General features: G+C 38.5%; 1 protein-coding gene across 1 annotated transcript; it reads right to left on the minus strand.

Annotated features, from left to right (window-relative positions):
• Positions 1-10,715: 10,715 nt before the first annotated feature.
• Positions 10,716-14,613, minus strand: LOC103478816 (uncharacterized protein C1orf232). The gene is made up of 7 exons (XM_017309363.2): positions 14,481-14,613; positions 14,179-14,307; positions 13,891-13,994; positions 13,426-13,633; positions 11,965-12,042; positions 11,667-11,773; positions 10,716-11,295 (listed from the first exon to the last, which is right to left on the minus strand). The coding sequence occupies exons 4-7, from the start codon at positions 13,504-13,506 to the stop codon at positions 10,938-10,940; spliced, it is 624 nt and encodes a 207-aa protein (XP_017164852.1). The 5' UTR covers positions 13,507-13,633; positions 13,891-13,994; positions 14,179-14,307; positions 14,481-14,613; the 3' UTR covers positions 10,716-10,937.
• Between the last annotated feature and the right edge of the window lie 5,982 nt (positions 14,614-20,595).

Below are 20,595 nucleotides of genomic sequence, written 5' to 3' on the forward strand. Positions count from 1 at the left end.
TCCACCGACTTGAAAAACTTCATGGCTTTGGGGTAGGAGTACATAAATTTTTAATATATAAAAAAAAAAAAATCAACCTACTTTGTATGATCCAATCGTATGCAATGTTACAGGAGGGATGTTCCTGCGATCCACAACAACTATGGATTCTAAATGAATACTCCTGTCACTGATTTGCTGCAGTTTGTTCTCAGACAAGTAGCTGCAGATGTCATTTCACCACGAAGCACTCTTGTAAATAAAGCAGAATAAACACAGTGGAGAGAAACTTGAATGTCAGATGAAACAGTCATAATCAGTTTTAAAGCCAGTGATGTTCTTGCAAAAACAAGAAGCGAAAGTTTTACATTGGGAAACAGCCATAGAGGGCTTATAGGCAGGACAATAGATCCCTTTTAATGTAACATTGCTTTATGTCCCTGATATGATACGTTTGAAATAAATAACATACAAAGACGCAGAAGCAGCTGGTCCATCATCTGTTGGCTGCAGATGCAGAGCGCCTGTTTGCTCCAACTTCAACCATCATCAAAGCAGACCAAAGCACTTGACCTCGCCCTGGTCTTCACCACAGCTCTGGGTTTGCTGTTCCCAATTTAACCCCAGTCTGGTCGCCAGGGCAGAGGAAGGCCCCTCAGCGTGGCGCCGTGCTGGGCAGGACCTCCCCAGAGGATTCCACTTTTGACAACCCTCCAAAACCACGGGAGATCCACACCTGATGTATCGTCCTCTGAAGGGATTTAATTGCAGGATCCTGTTCAGGAAAGCAGATGTCAGTCATGACCAAATTTGGAAGATTTTTTTTTCTCTCGGTTCCTCTAATGTCTTGTCTGTAATTAATGGTTACAGTTTTTTTTGTTGTTGTTTTTTTTTTATTATTATTATTATTTCATGAAAATAATCCTTACTGAAAATAATGTTAAATATCTACAACTCCTCTTTGACACAAAGATACGTTAACACTTCATATGTTAATTTTTAGTCATTGTAATAGGAGGAAAATTTAAAAAATGAAAATGTAATACCAATAAAGTCAAATAAAACTCACCTAACTAGTCAACAATTTAAAATATAAAAACAATTTTTATTTGAATCTTGAGCGACTTTTCAAGGTGTAAGTCCCAAAGGCTGATTATTACACGCAGAACTGCAGTTTGGAAACCAAATCCGTCATGTTATACGTTGACTTACTGAGGTATAATCATGTATAAGTCCTTTAATTACATCCTTTGGTTCGCTGCAAGGATCTTTCATGACTTGTCAACATTTTTGAGCTCAGGAATGTAGCCCTCAGATGCAAATCTAGCAGATTATCTGACCTGCATACCAATGGTGCCATAAACTGAAACACAGATATAAATATTAAGTCAGTTTCTGACTTTTGTGCATCCTTTTAATCATTCCCCTGTGATAGGACTCTGAAAAAACATAATAACGAACAAAACTCAAAGTTCCATCTTAGCACATCAGCTCATCTGATGTGTTAAACAATAATAAGAGATAAATCGATCTAAACTATCATTTTGTTTCCTTTGTGCTTTTCTTTTGGGTCTCTTATGTGTTTTTTGGAGCTGTGTTGTAGTCCAGGTGTGCGGGATCCAGGTGTCTAATTGGAAAACAGAGGATCACTCACTCAGGTCTAAAGAGGCTCTTACAGCACAGTTACTCACTCCATTGAAGGAAGCGTTCATGATCACTACAGGTGCTGAGTGAAAGGATTATCCCGGTTGTGATGTTTTATTCGGCACCAATGCTGCCCACAGACTGAAAACTGCAGAGATTAAAAGAAAAGATTTAAAAACTTTTGAAGAAAACTGAGCTTTAAGCTTCGCAGTTCCTTTCAGCAGTATTTGACCTTGACATTTTTCACATTTTGTCATGTTACAAACCCGTATTTCAATGTCTTTCATTGTGATTTTGCATGAGAGACCAAACAAAGAGTAATGTTGTAATAACTATGACAGTTCTTCCCCATTCAGCCTCGTCCAGTTTAGTGTCCATTTGCAGAAAATCCACAGTTCTCTTGATTTTTAGAATGACCTCAGTAGTCCGAAAAAATGTAAGTTTGTAGAAGTGCAAAATTGGTAGAGTTGTACCATTGGTGGGAGGGCTGATGACACTGGTGTACTTTTCAGGTTTGCGTTAATTATAAAAAGATGCATAATGTGAAATGGGCTGGTGACCTCTTGCCCAATGACAGATGGAGATAAGCATGAGCTCCCCATGACCCTGTAAGGACAAGGGTGTAGAGACAATTGTTGATTTGACTTGTTATGTTGCAGTGGCATCCATATGCCAATTAAATGTCAAAGGAAGCAGACAGGTTCTGTCATTTGTGAAAGACTTTTTACTTTAAATGCAATCTGTCTGTTAGGATTCTGTTCCAGAAACAACCACAACAACCTATATTACTGTGATTTTAAATTACTTAAGTGGCACAAGTTAAGAAAAATGGACCCAGAGCAAAGAAAATTGCACTGCTCTTCTTATAATTCCAACATGATGATGGTTGCTTTTGACTGACTGCATGGTTGTTGTTGTTTTTCTGTGAACACAGTCTTTGTAAATGCCACATTCTAACAACGGCTTTGTCCCACAACGGCTTTACCTCCTGACAGCCTCCATCAAGTGCCTTATCAAGGTCCTCCCTCCCTCCTCTGCAGCCAGACAGGCTGTGACACCACAGACTAACATGTCAGAAATAGAGACAGACAGGAAGAGAAAAGGGACTCAAAGAAGACACTTAGAGTGGGGGGATTTTTTTTAGAGGTCTGACTAGCAGATGGAGGGAAGAAGAGATCTTTAATGATGTCCTGATGAAAGGCTGGTTGGGGGGTTTTGGGGCCCTTTAAGGAGAAGAAGAGCAGGTTGTCAGGATATGTGTATGGGTTTGTATAACTGTGACTCAGTGTCTCTAAACTTGCACTGCTCTACCATGACAAGAAACAGAAGTAGTGAAATTTCCAGTTGTGCATCAGTGTGTGATTTCTGACTTGTTCATTCCGATAAGGGTCACCTTTCCCCTCAGGCTCGATTTCCTGGGCAAGGAAGCATGACCGGTTTGCCATGTGCATGAAGGCTGCTTCAGAAGTGGTGGGAAAACTGGAATTCATTTTTTTGTGATTTGTTTTTCAGTGGAGGGACTTAATTTAAAAATATTAAAGAAGCTCAATTTGAAACTATGGATAGAAAGAAAAAAGTTATTGTACATGCAGGTAGAGCTGTAGCTGAATGGCAGCATGGTATCATATAGGCACACACACATTTCTCTCCAGAATAATCTGACTGTATGACATTATAGGTATGCAATAAGAGAAAAACACCAATTTGTTTAAAGAACTGTCACATGCAACCTTGTGAAAGAAAATGTTACCAAGGTATCGATTCCTATATATTTTAAATGGAAGTACACCAATCGCTGCGACTGAGAATACTGCTCTGAAACTTTAGATGAAAATTATCGAACTAAATTCAAGACTGTTTCTGAGCTCCTTGATGTGAAATAAAAGTTGAATCCCCCATCAAGATGTACAACTAACAGATGAATCGTATATAAATTCACTTCAAAACTTAACATGATTGACATATGTAAAAAATAAATAATAATAATTTTCTGTGAAAGTAAAACTAAAATTGAGACAATCTAATGATAAAAACAATAACTTAATCTGTAGACCTTGGAGGACCCCAATGCAAGGGCAGGGTAGCTTGTGTGTTAAATTAAACTGTAATGATAAAGAAAAGTGAAAACACAAACTGACATTAAAGCATAACGTAACAAAAAAGAACAAAAAGCAGCAGAAATTGCAATCAGAATATCTGAAAAGAGATGTCTGTAAACCTGCAGCATATATACTGGTAGGTGTGACTGCTAGATGGAGATCAGGTGAACTAATTAGCTAATGAGTAAAAGCTGGGAAGGCAACCGGAAACTGAAAGGGGGAAATAACTGAGCAAAGAAAAGAAAACATTAGCTACAGGGTCTCATTTCATTGCTATAATCCTCAACTGTACCTTAAGTTGGGTAGCAAAGTGTCTGAGGCTCCATCACTTTTCTCTCTTTCCACACAGTCTACAAACAATTTAGAGTTAACAAATATGAAAGATTTCTTCACACTCTGGCTGTGGTCCAGACCAGTTTAAAAATATATCCTGTGAAATGTAACCGTGCAGTTATAAGTAAAAAAAAAACTTGTATAATTCATTTAATGCTTAACATTGTACACATTGGGAATAACATTTTTAGCACTTTTAGATACTTTTCTGACCAGACAACAAATACTGTACAGGTATCAAAGTCAGCAGTGAAGAGAAGAGTTTTTATTTGAATGAGTCAGAAAAATCCTGCTTTTCTTTATAGATTTGTTTGAATTCCCACCCTTTTATCGGGTAGTTCTCACACTTTGTGTGCATGCGTTTGTTTCTGTGTGTGTGGGGGGGGAGGGTGTGTGTTTGGGCTTAGAGGTTTTATCAGCAGGTTGGGAGCAAAGCCAAAGAACAACAACCCTAAACAGCTGAAGAAACAGTAACCTGAGCCTTTCAGATTTTGGGGGGAAGATGGAAGAATTACATTGGATCCCAGCAGCGAAAACAAGCAACAGCGTCAAAATTTTACAGGAACCAGCACAGCAACATGATGACCTGAAACTCCCTCATTTGCCCTCATGTTGATAAAGAAATCTGTCTCCAACAGGAATCAGAGTTCATATTTGCCAGTCTCAAGACTCCTGGTTGTAGGTGGTCGCCACCATGTGAAAACAGCAGCAGACTCAACCGATTCAAACATGAATAAAGTCAAAAACACACTCCTTTCAACAAAATTAATCGACTTGTGTTCACTAGACAATTGTTTACGCTCTGAGCTTTTAGTGGAATCAATGAGTGAAGAAAAATTCAAGCATTTACAGCAGATGTGGAGGCAGAGCTGCGGGTGGAGATCAGATTTCGCATCATACAGATAGCCGACAGGTCACCACTGTGTCTGTGTGTTTTAGTTATTTTCTGTGGATTGTGGTGTGACCACAGGGGCAGATTTGCAGGGATTAACCCTCTGCTGGGAAAAAGGAGCAAGTTTTCTTTTAAATTCTGCGAATGAGCCGGTAGATCACAGTAATGAAACATAATGTGTGAACTTCATGTGACACGGTGGATGGAGAATACACCTCTCTCCCAACCCATTTCTTCTGGAAACCATTGCAAAACTTTAAAAGCTACTTTAAAAATCTAAATCAGCGACAGGCTGTCTGTGCGCTGCCACTGGAATAATATTGTCCCTGTGTTGTCCTCACATTATCACCTGAGGATTATCGTGTGTTGCAGGTTGAAAGTGAGGGGTCAGGGATATCCAGGAGAGGGTCAGTCCCACTTCAGAAATCACATTGTCTACTTCTTATCTCTGCAGCTCAGATAAATGCTGCAAACTGCTTTTCTCGCATGTTTGTTTGGTTGACCTCCTGCTCCAGATGATAAAACTATCAGTTCAAAGCTATCTTTAAGTCTGGATTTTTTCTGAAGCATTTATGTGAACATATGTTTGTGATTTTAGAGTTATTGCTGTAAATAGAAAAAAATTAAAGGGTTGTATCATGTATTTTCCATTCTGTAGCTTTATGCCACTATCAGTTGTTACAAAAATTTTGTACTTAACTTAAAAGAAATTTGACGGTGCAATTTGCTGCCTTGAAATTGGGCCTCTGTCTCTTTAAGAAGCTCCTTCTCCTTCTGACACTTCTGCACTTCACAACGATACTTCTCATTATGCCATTTGCAACTATACTTAGGAGCAAATGCAAAGTATTTTGTATGTTTAGCTCAGCAGACATGAAGTTCCATCAGGTGTTTGCTAATTGCTGCTGCCGCTAGTCTGGTGGGACTGATTGGGGGAGGTGTAGGAATAGGTGCTCAGGTTTGCAGAAAATGGTTTTTAAAAAATTGAGACGCAGTTGTGTATACAAAAAATGTCTTGTTAATGTCAGTTAGAAAAGCAATGTTTGTCCCAATAACCACTCAGTACAACCAGGGCAAGCAGGAGACATCTGTGGTCAAAAATAAAGGAGATTTTTGGCACATTTTGGGTCCCTTAGTACCAATTGGGTACCAAAGTTTTACAGAGTTTTAAAAACAAACTAACTGGGCTTCCCAATCACTGAAATCAGTAAGAAACAATGCTGGAATGGATTTATCTGCTTTCTCTTTTACCCTATGTTTATTATTTTGTATAAGGCTGAAAAAACCTTTAATTTTCCCTCTGGTATGCGACGTGTTTCACCATCTTTATGTGCTTTTAGACTACACATAAAGAGCCCTAAAACACTCAGTGTTTTAGGGTTTTTCCCCAGACATGCTTCCTCCCTCTCGCCTGGAACAGGTGGGAAAGTTGCAGGTAGGTCACTATAATGAATCTCCCAACATAGTTTTTGTGAAAAGATTTCTGCTGCTGCAAGTTCTCTTCCAGATGCAACCGGTGCTCCAGTCTGTGAGTCACCATGTCTGTTGAGACGCCCACCGCAACGGTGTCACACCTGAGTGAAGCCAGACATGCCTGTGGGGCTCAGTGATGGAAGCAGCTTTGATTTTTACAGACATTTCCATAATTCTACCTATAAATCATCTCTCCGACTAACTTCTGGTCTCAAATTTTAGAGACAAAACAAGTCTGAGGACAGACAAAAGCAAGAATTGTTTGCATTTCTCACCTCATTAAATGCTTGACAAAAATGCCTTTTGTGAGATTTAAGAAGGCTGTATATACTGTTTCTGTGAAAAGGGAAATGTCTGTGCACAGAGAATAGACAGTAACAAAATAATAAAAAAATAAACTCTTTGGAGAGAAATTTGGGCTGTAACATATCTTTCTGACAGGACTGTAAAACTCAGAGTTAGAAACTTGGCCTGTCTACTGTATGTGTGTGTGCAAATAACTGAAATTTTGCATCATCTCAGTTGGATCTCAGTTTTCTCTGTTACATCATCCATCCATATACTATCTGCAAAAAAAACAAAGTTAAAACTTATTCTCAACCCTGTTATCCTCAAGTGAATTTAATATTAGGCTGTAAAGCAGCCTCTCTTTTATTTTCCTGCCTCTTCCTAATGTAGTGTACATTTCTAAAGCTATTTCTTTCATATTGAAATTAGACTTTGACATCCAGTTTTGAATGCAAAGGCTATGAATCGTTCAGTCAGGAAGACTGTCTGTAAATTTAGAAGTGTATTTGTTAAAATTTCTGACCCTTCTTCCAGAATAACATGTTGGAAGTGAAGGTTAACTCATCTCAAAAGTCCTCAGTCAGGTTGAAGTCAGGACTCTGATCAGTCCAGTTCTTCTCTACCAAGTCTTTATGGAGTTACTTTGTGCACTGATTCATTATTATGTTATAACAGGAACAGTTTGTTCATTGCAACTTAGGTGTTGAGCCCAACCCCTGAAAATTAGTCCCACACACTCTAACTCTTCATTGCCGCAAAGTTTACACTTTGCATCACATCTTAAGGCTTGGATGCAGCTGCTTAGACACTGAAACCCTTTCCAAAAAGCTTTCTATGCACAGATCTGGAGCTAATCTGGAGCCCACATGAGGCCTGAGGGCTGTCGCTGGTGACTGAAATCAATTATTTTGAGGCAACATAGTGGTATGTTAACAATAGATTTTTCAAATGCTAAATGAAAAAAGATAGAAGCAACTTCCACGAATATCTACGCCACACACCAAAACCCCAAAAGGTACAATTATGGAAATTATTTTTCACAAAGCAAATTAAATCAAAGCAGACATGTGCTGCAAAATTCCTCCTTGCATCATTTGTTTAGGTTAGATGGCGACCATGTCAGCGGCAAGGCTTGTTTTTATTAACGAACTCTGAAGTAACTTAACAATACATTATCCAGCAGCATAAATGATGTTAGCCAGTGCGTTGCCCATGTGCCACAGTTGCAGTGACCCAGTCAACTCTACCCTTCAAGTGGTGTTGCTCTTTCAAACAGTGGCTCCAGAGGCAGCAGGTGTGCTGAATTACAGAGCTCACTTTCCACATGAATGAGATGTGACTCACTAGTGGGGAATCCAAGGAGAAAACTGGGCAGGAAAAAACCCAAAAACAAAGACCAGACACAGAGCTCTGTGCACAATAACGACCAGAGGAATTCAGGTTTGGTAATTAGTAAAATGAAACCCAGTGTTCAGGCAGCGGAAAAACAAATCAACTGAGAAACACGCAACATTGAAAAACAGAAGCAAAAGAACAAGCAAAACAAGACAAACTTAATAAAACCTAAACTTGATCTGTATGTTTTTCAGTTTGATTCATTTTCACAATCTCCAAAACCCTTAGGAAACTATGAGTGGTGGAGCTGCTCTTGTTATTACTTTTCTGTTCTCTTTGCACTTTGATTTTGCTTCCTCCATTTCAAGCATACATTTTTGTTGACATTTTACACAAGTTCAACTTTCCATTCAGCCAATAAACAGTCAAACACATGCATTTCATCTGAATTTCAAATTGGGTGAAACAATATCTTTATTATTCAAATGAACTTAAAGTTGATAGAATAGCCAAGATGTTGTCTTGGATGCTGCTACTAATGAAGAGGATTTTTCATGTTTTAATTTTTTTCTATGTTGAACTTTTAAGATATTTTCAATTTACGCATAAATCTTGTGTACTAAGAAAAAAGATCTACTTTTTTGAAAAGATGCTCATGGATGGACAAATAGATATTTCTTTTTCAGGAAAAGAAGCATCAATGGAAGATCTACAACAATAAGCCCATCCATCCATCCATCCATCCATCCATCCATCCATCCATCCATCCATCCATCCATCCATCCATCCATCCATCCATCCATCCATCCATCCATCCATCCATCTATCTCACTGCTGACTTGTCCATGCTCTGCAAACCCCTTTTCTGCTTTTTGTCATATAACTGAAATATGCAGTTCAACACAATATTTAGGGGGAATTGATTCTCCTCTAACCTTATTATATAAGTACTTAATCAAAAAAAGTTCCAAATGCAGAACATGTTGCTTAGCTGAAAGCAGAGAAAGATCTGTTGTGATTCAAAGTGGGACTGACAACTGTAGGGAAGTGTGGATAGAGCTACTGCGGCTCAGTGAGTCTCACAGAATCCATGATGACAGCTTCAAATCTGACTGATGCTGGAAATGGATAAAAGACCAGCCTGGGCTTCTGGTGCATTTGCTGAAATTGTTTATCTTTTATTTTAAAAGGTGAGATATCAAACTCAAATGGAAACCTGGAGGTCCCAAAGAGGGAAAAGGAAGCTGTGTTTTATCTGAGTCAACACCTTACAGTTAGGCAGGAAATGGGGGTTAATAAAAACAGGAAATACAATACAAGGAAACAGGAAATGAGGGAAGCTATTTCTGACACACAATACAATCAGTTTCAAATAAAACTAAATACTTTAATATCTAAGGGAAATTAAGTACAATGGTTTGTATTAAAAGTTTATAGTAAAACTTACGTTTCTACGGGTGGTGGAGAAAAACGCAGCGAAAACGGAGAAGAGTTGATCAAGGCTTTTCCATTCAGAAGTGAATAGCGACACCTGCTGGTCAATGGTAGTAACTTTTCAACTGTGGAGTCTTTTTTTAATATTTGAGATCTGGGAAAATAACTGAAAAAAGAATTAGAACTATTTAAAATCTAATTTAAAAGAAAGTTAAACTGGAAAATAAAGCTGCAGAGATGCTGTAAAGTTTACAGGAATTTGTATTTAGGTACATTTGACTTAAATATTTTATAGAGTCAACGGATGGGGTGTAAGATATTCAGAATGATCAAACATCCAGCTGTCAGACGTTAGATTTCAAAAGTTTTATGTCAAGGATATGATGGGCACACTGTAGGTTTGCAAAGTGTTGCAAAGTTTATTTATATGTGCAAAGTTGATGAGACTTAATTGTGAATCTTCTATTTCACATTTATGCACCATTTTGCATTAGTCACAAAACATCCAAGTAACTTTTGCACCGTTGTTGTGCTTTAGAGATCTTTTTAAATGAGACCACAAAACTTTCAGGGAAAACGGTCTTTATTTTGTCATATCAGGACCAAAAACAAAAGAAACATACAAGTCAAAACCCAAAAGACACAAAAGGAAGAACATCAGCCAATTTCCCCCGTCAGAAACAAAACAATTCACACATTGCACATATCAGTCTCAGTCAAAGATTAGAAAATTCAAGTCATGGTTTCAGATTTTATGACCAAACACACATTTTAGTCTTTCATTTCACATCACAAAGGAAGAATGTCTTAGTAAGTGCTTGTCCATATAAAGGGTCTGAATTAAAGACCTTTTAGCTGTAATTTTCTCTGTGAACAGGTTAAGTGATCTGATCCTAGGCTAATCCAGCCAACGTTGCCTTTAATCTTTTAATCCAGTTTTCTCCTAAACTACGGATTAGGTTAGATTTGTTGAAAGGTAGATGGGCCCCTTTTGTCTTGTTTGAAGATCTGACCACACACAAACTCCATTTTAAAGTTTTCAAGTGTTACTGAAAACGGCAATAAACCGCCGTTTACCTCACATCATGGAAGGGTGCAAGCAGCATCTTACCAAGACAAGGAGAGAGGAATGCACACTTCACCTGCCCTATTACTGAGGCACAAATTCAATTGTTGCAAGATTAACATTTAGGCTTTTTTTTTTTATATATAAGTAGACTCAACATTTATTCTGCAAGTAGAAGTAATCCACAGTTTAATATTTAGTCCAGGATCAATGTTTATACACACCATGTCCCACCTTTCATGGTTCATTGATTGAAAACAAAAAAAAAAGTTTTAATGTCTTTTTACCGTCGAGACCTGAAAACAATCAAATGAGATTATAATGAAATAAAGTTAAACTAAATACGATTTGCTGTAACATTTTGTAAGAATGTTAGGAGACATCTTTGTAGCGATCAGTTGGTCTTATTCACCATGCCCTTGGTTTTCAGCTCTGCCAGCTTGCTGGTAACAAAGTTCCACTTAAAGGAGGCGTCCTCGCCGCTCCCTCCCAGCGTCACATATTTAGAGAAGCTGTTGTTGCTGCTGCTGCTTCCTGCTTCCGTCTCCTCAGCCGGGCCGACCTGCTGCTCCTCCCCTGCAGCCTGAGTCACTCCTTCCTCACCTGACTCTGCCACGCCCTCGTCTGCTGCTGCAGCTGCAGCAGCAGCAGCTTCAGCCTGCTTCTTTGCAGCAAAGTTGGTTGCGAAACTATCCCAGAATCCACTGCGCCTGGTTGGTCGAGGAGGCTCTTCAGGTTTTGCTGCGAGAGGGCTGACAGTTCAGGAAAGTCATGGGTGTTATTGACCTCGTGCCTCAATAATGTATCAAATCCAATTTAGATTTTTTTAAGACAAAGGGCAGATATAATCAAAATTATTCAGTTTGGTGAGAAATGCTTAATCTTGAAGCAGACAAACTGAACTAGATATCTTTGGGATACAGATGAAGTTCTCTTGAGATTTTCTTTTAATGATAAAATTACTTTATTTTATTACCTAAAATAAAGGGCCTCAGAGAAACATTTTATACAAAAGGTCTTACAGACTTTACATTAATAAACTTAAACCAGTCGTGCAAAAAATAAAAAAAAACACCTGATTTTGACACCAATAAGCTGGAACGTAAATGTGCTCTGGACTCACTGGTCAGCGGCAGGCGGGCACTCTGTCTCCTCCAGAAGCTGGTGTTCATCCTCTTTGTTGAAAAGAGACGAAAACCTGTTCCAGCTTTTAGCGCTGGCCCCCTGCATCTGAAAAAGCAGACACGCAAAGGTCAAAGTTCATATGACTTCTGGTTTTCTAAAAAAAAACAAAACAAATACCCTATTGCTTAGAAACTCAAAAGAGGAGCTTTAATTGTATTCGCCGTCAATACAGGTATTGCACTGACTTGTCATTGTATGTTGACATTTATCGGTGCTCAGGTCAGCTGATGGCATACCTTTCTGGCCAGCTGAGACACGGCGTTGGGCCCTTCATCCTCCTGTATTGGACTCATGTCATGTTCTACCTCTGTGACCTGCAACACCATTGGACAAAATGAATGTTCAACTTCACCTTTCCACCTTCTAGTGTTCAATTAATGCCATAGACCAGAGTTTCTGTAAAGATACCGCCATCTAGTGTGCATTCTGAATACTGCAACCTGCAGAAATTGCGGTAAACTCTCATTAGAAGAGCTCATCAATTGTTGCCTTCCAAGAATATACATTGCATTGTGTGACACTTTGGGGATAAAAATACATTGTTTTCTTTTATCTATTGCTCTATTACCTTGCAAAATAATTTTAAAGTTGTTTAAATGTGACAAAAATAAGTTCTTAAGATCCAGAGAAACCTCTATTAGTTTATAAATTATGGACTTAATCTTATTAAACATGGGGAACTAATATTTAGTTTAATACTTTTACCTTTTTGTCTTTCTTTTGGTTTTGTTTTGTTTGTTTGTATTTCCTTCTAATTCACGCAAAGCACTCTGAACTGCCTTGTGGCTGAAAATGTGCCTTACCTTTCCTAAACTGACTTGCTAAGCAATAGGATCTAACTGTTAACTCTCTCCACACATGCAATGCATTATTTCGTCCTAACAGGAACTCTAGCATTTCAACGAGACCACAAGTTGAAGATGTCAGCTGATCCGATCTGAGTGTGCGCTGAAGAGTTGGCTATCTGTCTCATCCCCTGTCAGTCAGGCACTGGAAGGCCAACTAATCCGCCTGCTCAGCTCCAAACCGAGATCGAATTTCTCTGCTCTGCAGCGAACTGGGTCAGCACGGCACCGACTGCTCCAGCGGCAGCAATTCCAGCAAGAACTAAACCTGCTGCAGTTTGAAATAGAGAAGCATTTTGTTCTTCAAAATGTAAAAAAACTAAAGAGATTATCTTGAAAAAGTGCCAAAGATGCTTTGGAAATTTGATTGTTGTAGCTATTTTGCAAGAAGTAGTTTCCACAGTAAGGACAGCCTCAGAGTTTCGCTCCTGTAGATGAATTGATGGTAGTAGTAAAAAAAAAAAAATTCATTTCCTCAAATGTTTTTAGAGATAATTCTTTTTTTCTTGCTTAAGCTTATCTTGTTAGGTTTTTTTTCCTAGTTACAAAATATAAATCATATTCAACCCCAGTGGACAACTCAAAATGCAATGATGTTAAAATAAAATTAGTATTTCTAAACTAATATTTCCATGTCTGAAGTCTCAGACAATATTCAACACATGAATGAGTTAAAATGCACAAGATGAAGGACAAGACATGGTGACATCTTTCATCGAGTTTCTTTCACATAGAAAGGACATCATCCTGCAAGATATTACAAAAATAAAACAAGGGCCCGATCTCGGTGTCAATCATGTGAGATTTCTCAGATTTTATCATTTATCTCGTACGTGTGTGTAAATCCTTTACCTCCTCTGCAGTATCCTCCTCATACTCAGGATTCAGAGTCTTCATCACTTTGCCTTTATAAACCTTCCACATGGGATTCATGTTTGCACAAACTGATGCTCAACGCTCAGAGGAAACACCTGTGAAGACCTCTGCCGCTCCAAGTCGCCCACCCTCCACCGAGCTTCTGCTTCCAGCTTCAGGACGTCTCAGTTGGGCCTCAGCAGACCTGTTTCCATGTGGGAAAACGTTCAGCGGTCGGCAAACGCAGAAAACCTCTTCAGAATGAACGTTGGGAGTATTTTCATACTCTCCTTTTGATCAGATTTGGCCTATTTCTTCAGGACAAACAGGTTAGCGGCAGCTGCCGTTCCAACACGGCGTCTTGCACAGGTAAAACTTGGAAATCGTGTTGCTCGTGCATGAAGCCAAGCAACAAGTGTGAATGCACATGCACTGGCATTCGTCACAGCACATTATACCTGCCTTGGTTACTTGGAAACAGGTGTGGATTTCCTCATTTATATTTTAGAGGGTCTCTTTTTGCAGAACCAGAGCTGTATTGTCTGCCAACTTTGGTAGTACGGCTCCTGCACACACAAGAGCTAATTACAGACTTGGGTTTAGTAAAGACAACCTGAAATGTTCTTTTATTTCAATTTAATATGGATTCTTAACTTGTGTTGGACACAAACATAAAATCCTAGTTCTGTTTTTGCTAAATCTTTTAATGTTTAACTCGAGTCCGAGTTCTGTGTATTTATGGAAACTCACCTTCACGACGTGTTTCTGTTACATGGCCACTTCCTCATCATCCTTTTCACAGATGAGATTCAGGTGTGCAGTGAGTTGTTTTTTTTTTTCTCACTCTGACACCTGGCAACCTGAGATGGTTGTCTGCTGCTGTTAGATAAAGATGCATAAAGCTCAGATGAATGATTGTATTTCACCAGAACTAAGCAAAATTTTTGCTTCTTTTGACTCAATTCATCCTGATTAACGAAGATTTTTGTGTTAAACTTAAATGTTGTATTTATTGTGGTAAAAACTAATACATTAATCCTCCTGTTGCTTACCAAAAGAAAGGACTGGTTATAGTCTTGATTACGCAGCAAAGAAATGGCATCTAACTTGTGTTGCTGTCTTGTTCCTGATAACAGATTAGCAGGGATGAAGCTGTTAAGTCAAACAGATCCATCATTTGAAAATGAATAATACATTCAAGTGAGTAAACAACAACTACTTCAACACTCTAATATCTGTTGCTTCTTTGAAGGGAAGCCAGTTTGCTTGGGCTGCTCAGGTTTCACTCAGCAAATAAAGGTCACGCCCAATGATTTATCAGAGCCGACACACAGGACAGTGCAGAGTGGTTTGGTGGATGGCCTACTTATATTTTTAGGGGACTTAAAGTACCCTAAAAACACCAGCTCATAAAGTACTTATGGAAGTACTTGCATTCTTTAAAGTAAAAGAATAAACTAAAGTTTGCGATGTTCTGCACTTAATATGGGTTAAGAGGTACATTTAAAAATGTACCCGTTTCACAAGAAAGTTGTTCTTGATGGGTCATCATCAAAGTTTATCGGTTACTAAACAGCATGTTGACATTTTTATTGCCATAAGGCCCTCTTATGCTTTTCATGCTATAAAAGAACAATTTCATCAATAGTTACCGTTTCAACAGTACGTACTTCGACATCTGAACAGAAAGTGTTTTACATAAATAGTACAAAAAACTAGTTAACATGTCTGTTTTTGTAAATAAATGTTATTTTATATTTTCTTTCCACAGCTGTTTTCTAGATTAAACACTGAGACTCAGACGGCCACCAGATGGCTCCAGAGATTTTTGACACATTCACATTGGATTTGGTGACGTTGAAAGAGGAAGCATTACTATTTTTAAGGTGGGGTGGCGGGGTCATAATTTAAATACTTCACAAATCTTGTTGCCTTAGCTTAAAATTCAGCTTGGACATGCAGCTGCTAAAGTTTGACAACCAGTATTTACATAATCTAACTTTATTTCTTGAACACATTTATCACAAGTTGATCATCTTAACTCTGTAACCGTCTTATCATTTATTCTCTTTTTTTATTATTTTTATTGTCACGGTCAAGAAAATCTAGTATTGGACCTCAGGCCAAATATCTTTAGGAATACAAAAGCAGTATCTTTCTTGATGTTTTCTGTGAATGTATAAATAAGTTATTCTAATTCATCCATCCATCCATCCATTTTCTTTCACCCTTGTCCCTCAGTGAGGTCGGGAGGGGTGCTGGTGCCCATCTCCAGCTGATGTTCCAGGCGGGAGGTGGGGTCACCCTGGACAGGTCGCCAGTCTGTCGCAGGGCAACACAGAGACACACAGGACACACAACCATGCACACACACACTCACACCTAGGGGCAATTTGGAAAGGCCAATTAACCTGACAGTCATGTTTTTGGACTGTGGGAGGAAACTGGAGTACCCGGAGAAAACACATGCATGCACAGGGAGAACGTGCAAACTCCATGCAGAAAGACTGGGGCTGGGAATTGAACCCAGAACCTTTGTGCTGCAAGGCAACAGCTCTACCAACTGCGCCACTGTGCAGCCCCTTTTATAATTCATGTTTTAACTAAATGTTTTCCTTTTCAACAAGACGTGTTTCTGCAGAAGCTCCTCACAACAAACCTAATCAATAGTTCTTGACTTGGTTAAGTCTTGTCTTATTTTGAAACTGCAAACTTTTGGCAAGAAAGTTTGAATGACTTAAGAATGAGAACGACCTAATTCTACTTAAATCTAAACAAATACTATGCTATTTTTAAAGTAACATATTTTTGTAGATGCACTTTTTGTGTTTTCTGTAGGTAGTTGATTCTTTTACTGCAGACTTGTCATCACTGTTCTCTTTACCACCAGAGGGTGGCGACAGTAAAACACTCCCATCCTCTGGAGCATTACTCAAGAGATGTGGAACAAAATGTACAAAACACAGAGAACATTTTAACATACATCTGCATGCCACAGTATCACATGCACGACTCAAAATAATCAAATGTTATTAAAATTTATGTTATCCTTCCCAGATTAAATGCCATAAAATCTAAGGTTTGCATTTCACTTACAAGAGAAAGTAAAGTTCAAAGTTCAAAGTGGAAAACGGGACCAAAAACAAAACGTGACTAAAGTTAAACTTCAAGATGTATTTGATTAATTCATTTTTGCTAAACAAACCTCAAACCTTCAAAGCATTTGAGACGGACATTAAAGGAGGGCAGAACTTTCATTGTCGACAAATTCAATAGAGCAGCTGGAAATATGGCCAGAGGGCTAAACAGAAGTAAGAGTCAAACTGGTTCCTTCTGTTAAGTAACGTTCAGCAAACTAAATTATGACAACAAACTCAATGCATCAGATGGAAGAATTATCACCAAAATTCATGGAAATAAGGAAATTAAGAACCAAAGTATGGAGGAATTTTTCTGCCATAATCTAAGAGCACACATTTCAGTCCGAAAGCAGGATTCCATGGCAGAAAAATTCCTCTACACCATACCGAAGGCTATTCAAAGTATGATGAAGGCTTGTTTGAGTAACGATATATAATCATGTTTGCAAAATTTGCCAAAGAAATTAAGGAAACTTTGTCACAAAAGCATTTTTTTTAAATCATGCCCTGCATTTGTTTCTCAGAAACTAAAAGAATTTTGCTGTATGTCTACCAGCATCGCATATCAAGAGGCAAATCTTTTGATTTGCTATAAAATGTGAAAATCATGACTCATTTTTATTCTACTGTGCAACATACCATAATGCACTACTTTCAGCTGATCTGTTACATAAAATCTCAATAAAATACATCTCTGCGTGTTTGACTAAATATAAAAAAAAGGGCGGGGGAAAGGTTCAAAAGTACATAACACTCTGAAATGTAGCAAAGAGCATGAATCTGGAGTTAAAATAGTAGTTCCTCGTCCACTTTCCTGTCAATTAACTATCAAATAGGGGCTACTAGAGCCAAAAAAGTCTTAAAAAATTCTTCCTCGTAGTCAGTAGATGCTGTGTTGTCTTTCACCACTTATTAAATCTGAGAAAGAACTTAGGTATATTTATAAGGTCCTGTGTGTCAGGAGAAATTAGATTTGATGACAAGTCATAGACGCATTCTGAGCTGCAGAAATTTTGCCAGGCTTTCTACCATCACACACTGGTGATAAGAACATCTCACCCTCTGAGGTTTGTTCAACACTGAAAACTAATTTTCTATACATTTACATGTTTTGTTATAGTTGCTATAGTCTGGATATTTGTTTTCACTTTGCAGCCTCACAGATGCAGTCCTGCTTTGACCATTATTCTCTGTTTTACAGTACAAATCAACTTTACCTTTAACTTTGCAAACAGCTGTGCCTTAAAAATTGAAAATAATACACACCATAAAATGAAAATAATCATTCTGTATCTCATTTCTGTTAGGTGTATTATCACAACACACGACATGATAAATCTGTCCTCATCCATCCAAGCGCCCTGTTTGCAGGATTTTGTCACCTCCTCCCTCCAACTAGTATCCGCATAACTGCTTCCAAGAACTTGTTAACTTGGTCTACGTGTGAAGGGAGGGTTAAAACTTTCCCAGAGCTGATGTGTGGTCAGAATTACGCTCTGGATGTTCCACACCAAAATAGATGTGAATGTAAAGACACTCATTTGAGAACACGAAGACAGGATGAGACGTGTTTAATAGGTAAAGGGTGTGAAATGAACCCCGCTGCGTTTTGCTCCAGTATCTGGTGCCAGGTCCTGCATTAGAAATACCTGCATGATAAAAATATGATAGAGAAGGTCAAGGCCCTGACGATGCTAAATATCAGACTGAAATAAGTGTTTTTTTCTCTTTCAATCTGCAAGTGCTGATGACATTATTGATGCAGGGAAACCTAAGTAAGCAGATCAGCTGTTATAGCCAAGAGAATGGCTATAACAGCCATTTAGTATTACTACAAAAAAGAATCCCTTTTTTTTAAAAAGAATATAACACACCAGCGACTTCAAACGTCTTGTTTCCTTGTTTGAAGAGCAGTTCAGTGGGATCAAAATTATATTAAAAAAAAAAAAGCTGGAAGGAGAGCTAAAGGTATGGTAAAGGAATACTAGGAGAGGGATTTTTTTACCTTACAAAGTAGGACATTCAGAAGTGGTATTGATGTTGTGTAGCCAGTCTTCAAAACATTGTCAACCATGACCAGCTACTTTATGATGTATTTTTCTTTTTTAGATGACTTTAGGTTCAGTTAGACATATTTTCTTCAGTTGCAATTGGAGTCTTTACAGTTGCTAAGCTAAGCTAACTCTGTGCTATGACACATAAAATTAGCTCCGGTTTTTAAAAGTACTGAAGTTGATGTGGCTGAAAATAGAGTTTTGAAGGCATCAGTTAGATTAAACGTAATAAATTAATCAAACGGATAAATCATTTTCTCAACTCTGATTATCAGGAGCTACTGTTTTGCAACTTTCAGGTGAATTCTTGCTTCAACATACCTGAATGTAATTAGCTAATTACCAGGCCTCTGCAGAACTTGATGTCACACTGAGGAGATAATCGAGTCATTTTATTCAGGTGTGTTGGAGCAGGGATCCATCTAAAAGCTACAGGACTATTAACTCCAAAGCGCTGGAGTTGGAGGCCCTTGGACTGATTTAAAACAAATTCTCACCTACTTCATTTTCTGAGCACCCTTTGTCTTGTTTGGAGTAAAGGCCCGACAGGGTGTCAAAGGGGCGTGACATTGGCTGCTCTCTGCTTGTCAGTCCTTTCGATGGTTAACAAAGGAAGAAATCACCATGCAAGCCCACACTCCCACCTACGGCCGATTTAGAGCAACCAATTAACCTAACAAGCATGCTTTCTGGACTGTGGGAAAAAGAACGGAGGATACACAGAAAAAAACTGATACATGCATAAGGTTTTTAGCTGACATTACCTACTACTTTACGTTCAAATTTTCTAATAAGAGATGCAAAGGAATCATTTTCTGAAATTCTTAATAAAAACATTGATTAAAAGGTTGAAAGATTTACAATCAACCCAATTTGACTGTCGCATTTGGACTACGCCCCACTGGATACTGCAACCAATTTGCTAACCTCTTTACTGAGAAAGCTCTTTTCTAACAGGATATCAAATAAAGATTTGATATTCAACATCAAATTTCCTTAAGAAGGTTCTGTCTCTCATTGTATCAGATCTGATTTAAATGGTGAGCTCATCCCTCCCATCAGGCGTTTCCCCGCAAGCTTTAAAAACTGCAGCTGTCAAACCACTGCTAAAAATAAGAATAATCTGGAAAAACTTGCAGAAAACTACAGCAATGCTGAAACACTGATTTCCTTTAAATCAAGACTAAAAACCACCTGTTGAAATTCCTGTGATTAATAACTGCAACATATTAATTGCATTGTTTTTATAATGATTTCTGATGACATTTGAGAACTGAATGTGTGTTGCCTGTTTGTTTTGTCTTTTCACCATGTTGCTGAACTTACCTTGTTTTGCCTTGCCTTTACTGTGAAGTAAAGGGGGTCGACTTATTTGGGAGCAAAATGAGTGTACGTAGCTGAACATAAACAACATCGGTAGCGTACAGGCTACTTGTTAACAAGCTTAAGGTGCTGTATTGATATTAGCTAGTCATGTTCTAGTTAACTTTACCTGCATCCAACAGCTTTACTCAACTCAGTCAGCTAGTTTGGGGGGAAACTGTGAAAAGTTCTTTGCGTTTTGCTGGTTTGCTGCCATGATTCTAACACACATGCACAGCACTGCCGCACAGGTGTAAACCCAGCGCGAGCGTCGTAGCGCTCATGTTGCGTTTAAAGGCGGCTCGGAAAAGCAGGCTATCACATGTTAACGGATGAAACCGTTTTAACTGCTGATAAATGTGACAGAGGGCACAGATATGGGAAGTGTGGAAGCCCCTACTGTATCAAATTGACATAGGAATAACAGAGAGTTGGCCATTCTAAGGTAAAAACCCGGCGCATACAGCATTCATGGTTTTTTTTTTTTTTCATCCAGATGGCTTCCCGTGACCCCCCCCCCAACGGGGCGCGCACCACAGCTTGGGAACCTCTGGTCTAAGGTATAGCGAATTTCTAGTACCCTGAGAGACAAATAAATCTCGTAAGCAAAG

Source organism: Poecilia reticulata, chromosome 16 (genome assembly GCF_904066995.2).
Source record: "Poecilia reticulata chromosome 16, P_reticulata-male-v2, whole genome shotgun sequence".
NCBI classification, from domain to species: Eukaryota; Metazoa; Chordata; class Actinopteri; order Cyprinodontiformes; family Poeciliidae; genus Poecilia; species Poecilia reticulata.

Excerpts from the sequence above, each read along its gene's own strand:
- LOC103478816 (XM_017309363.2), bottom strand. The coding sequence starts at position 13,506 with ATGAATCCCATGTGGAAGGTTTATAAAGGCAAAGTGATGAAGACTCTG. Across the intron at positions 12,043-13,425 it reads AGGAGGATACTGCAGAGGAG|GTCACAGAGGTAGAACATGA; the intron begins GTAAAGGATTTA and ends ATGGTGTTGCAG. Across the intron at positions 11,296-11,666 it reads TGCCCGCCTGCCGCTGACCA|CCCTCTCGCAGCAAAACCTG; the intron begins GTGAGTCCAGAG and ends CTGAACTGTCAG.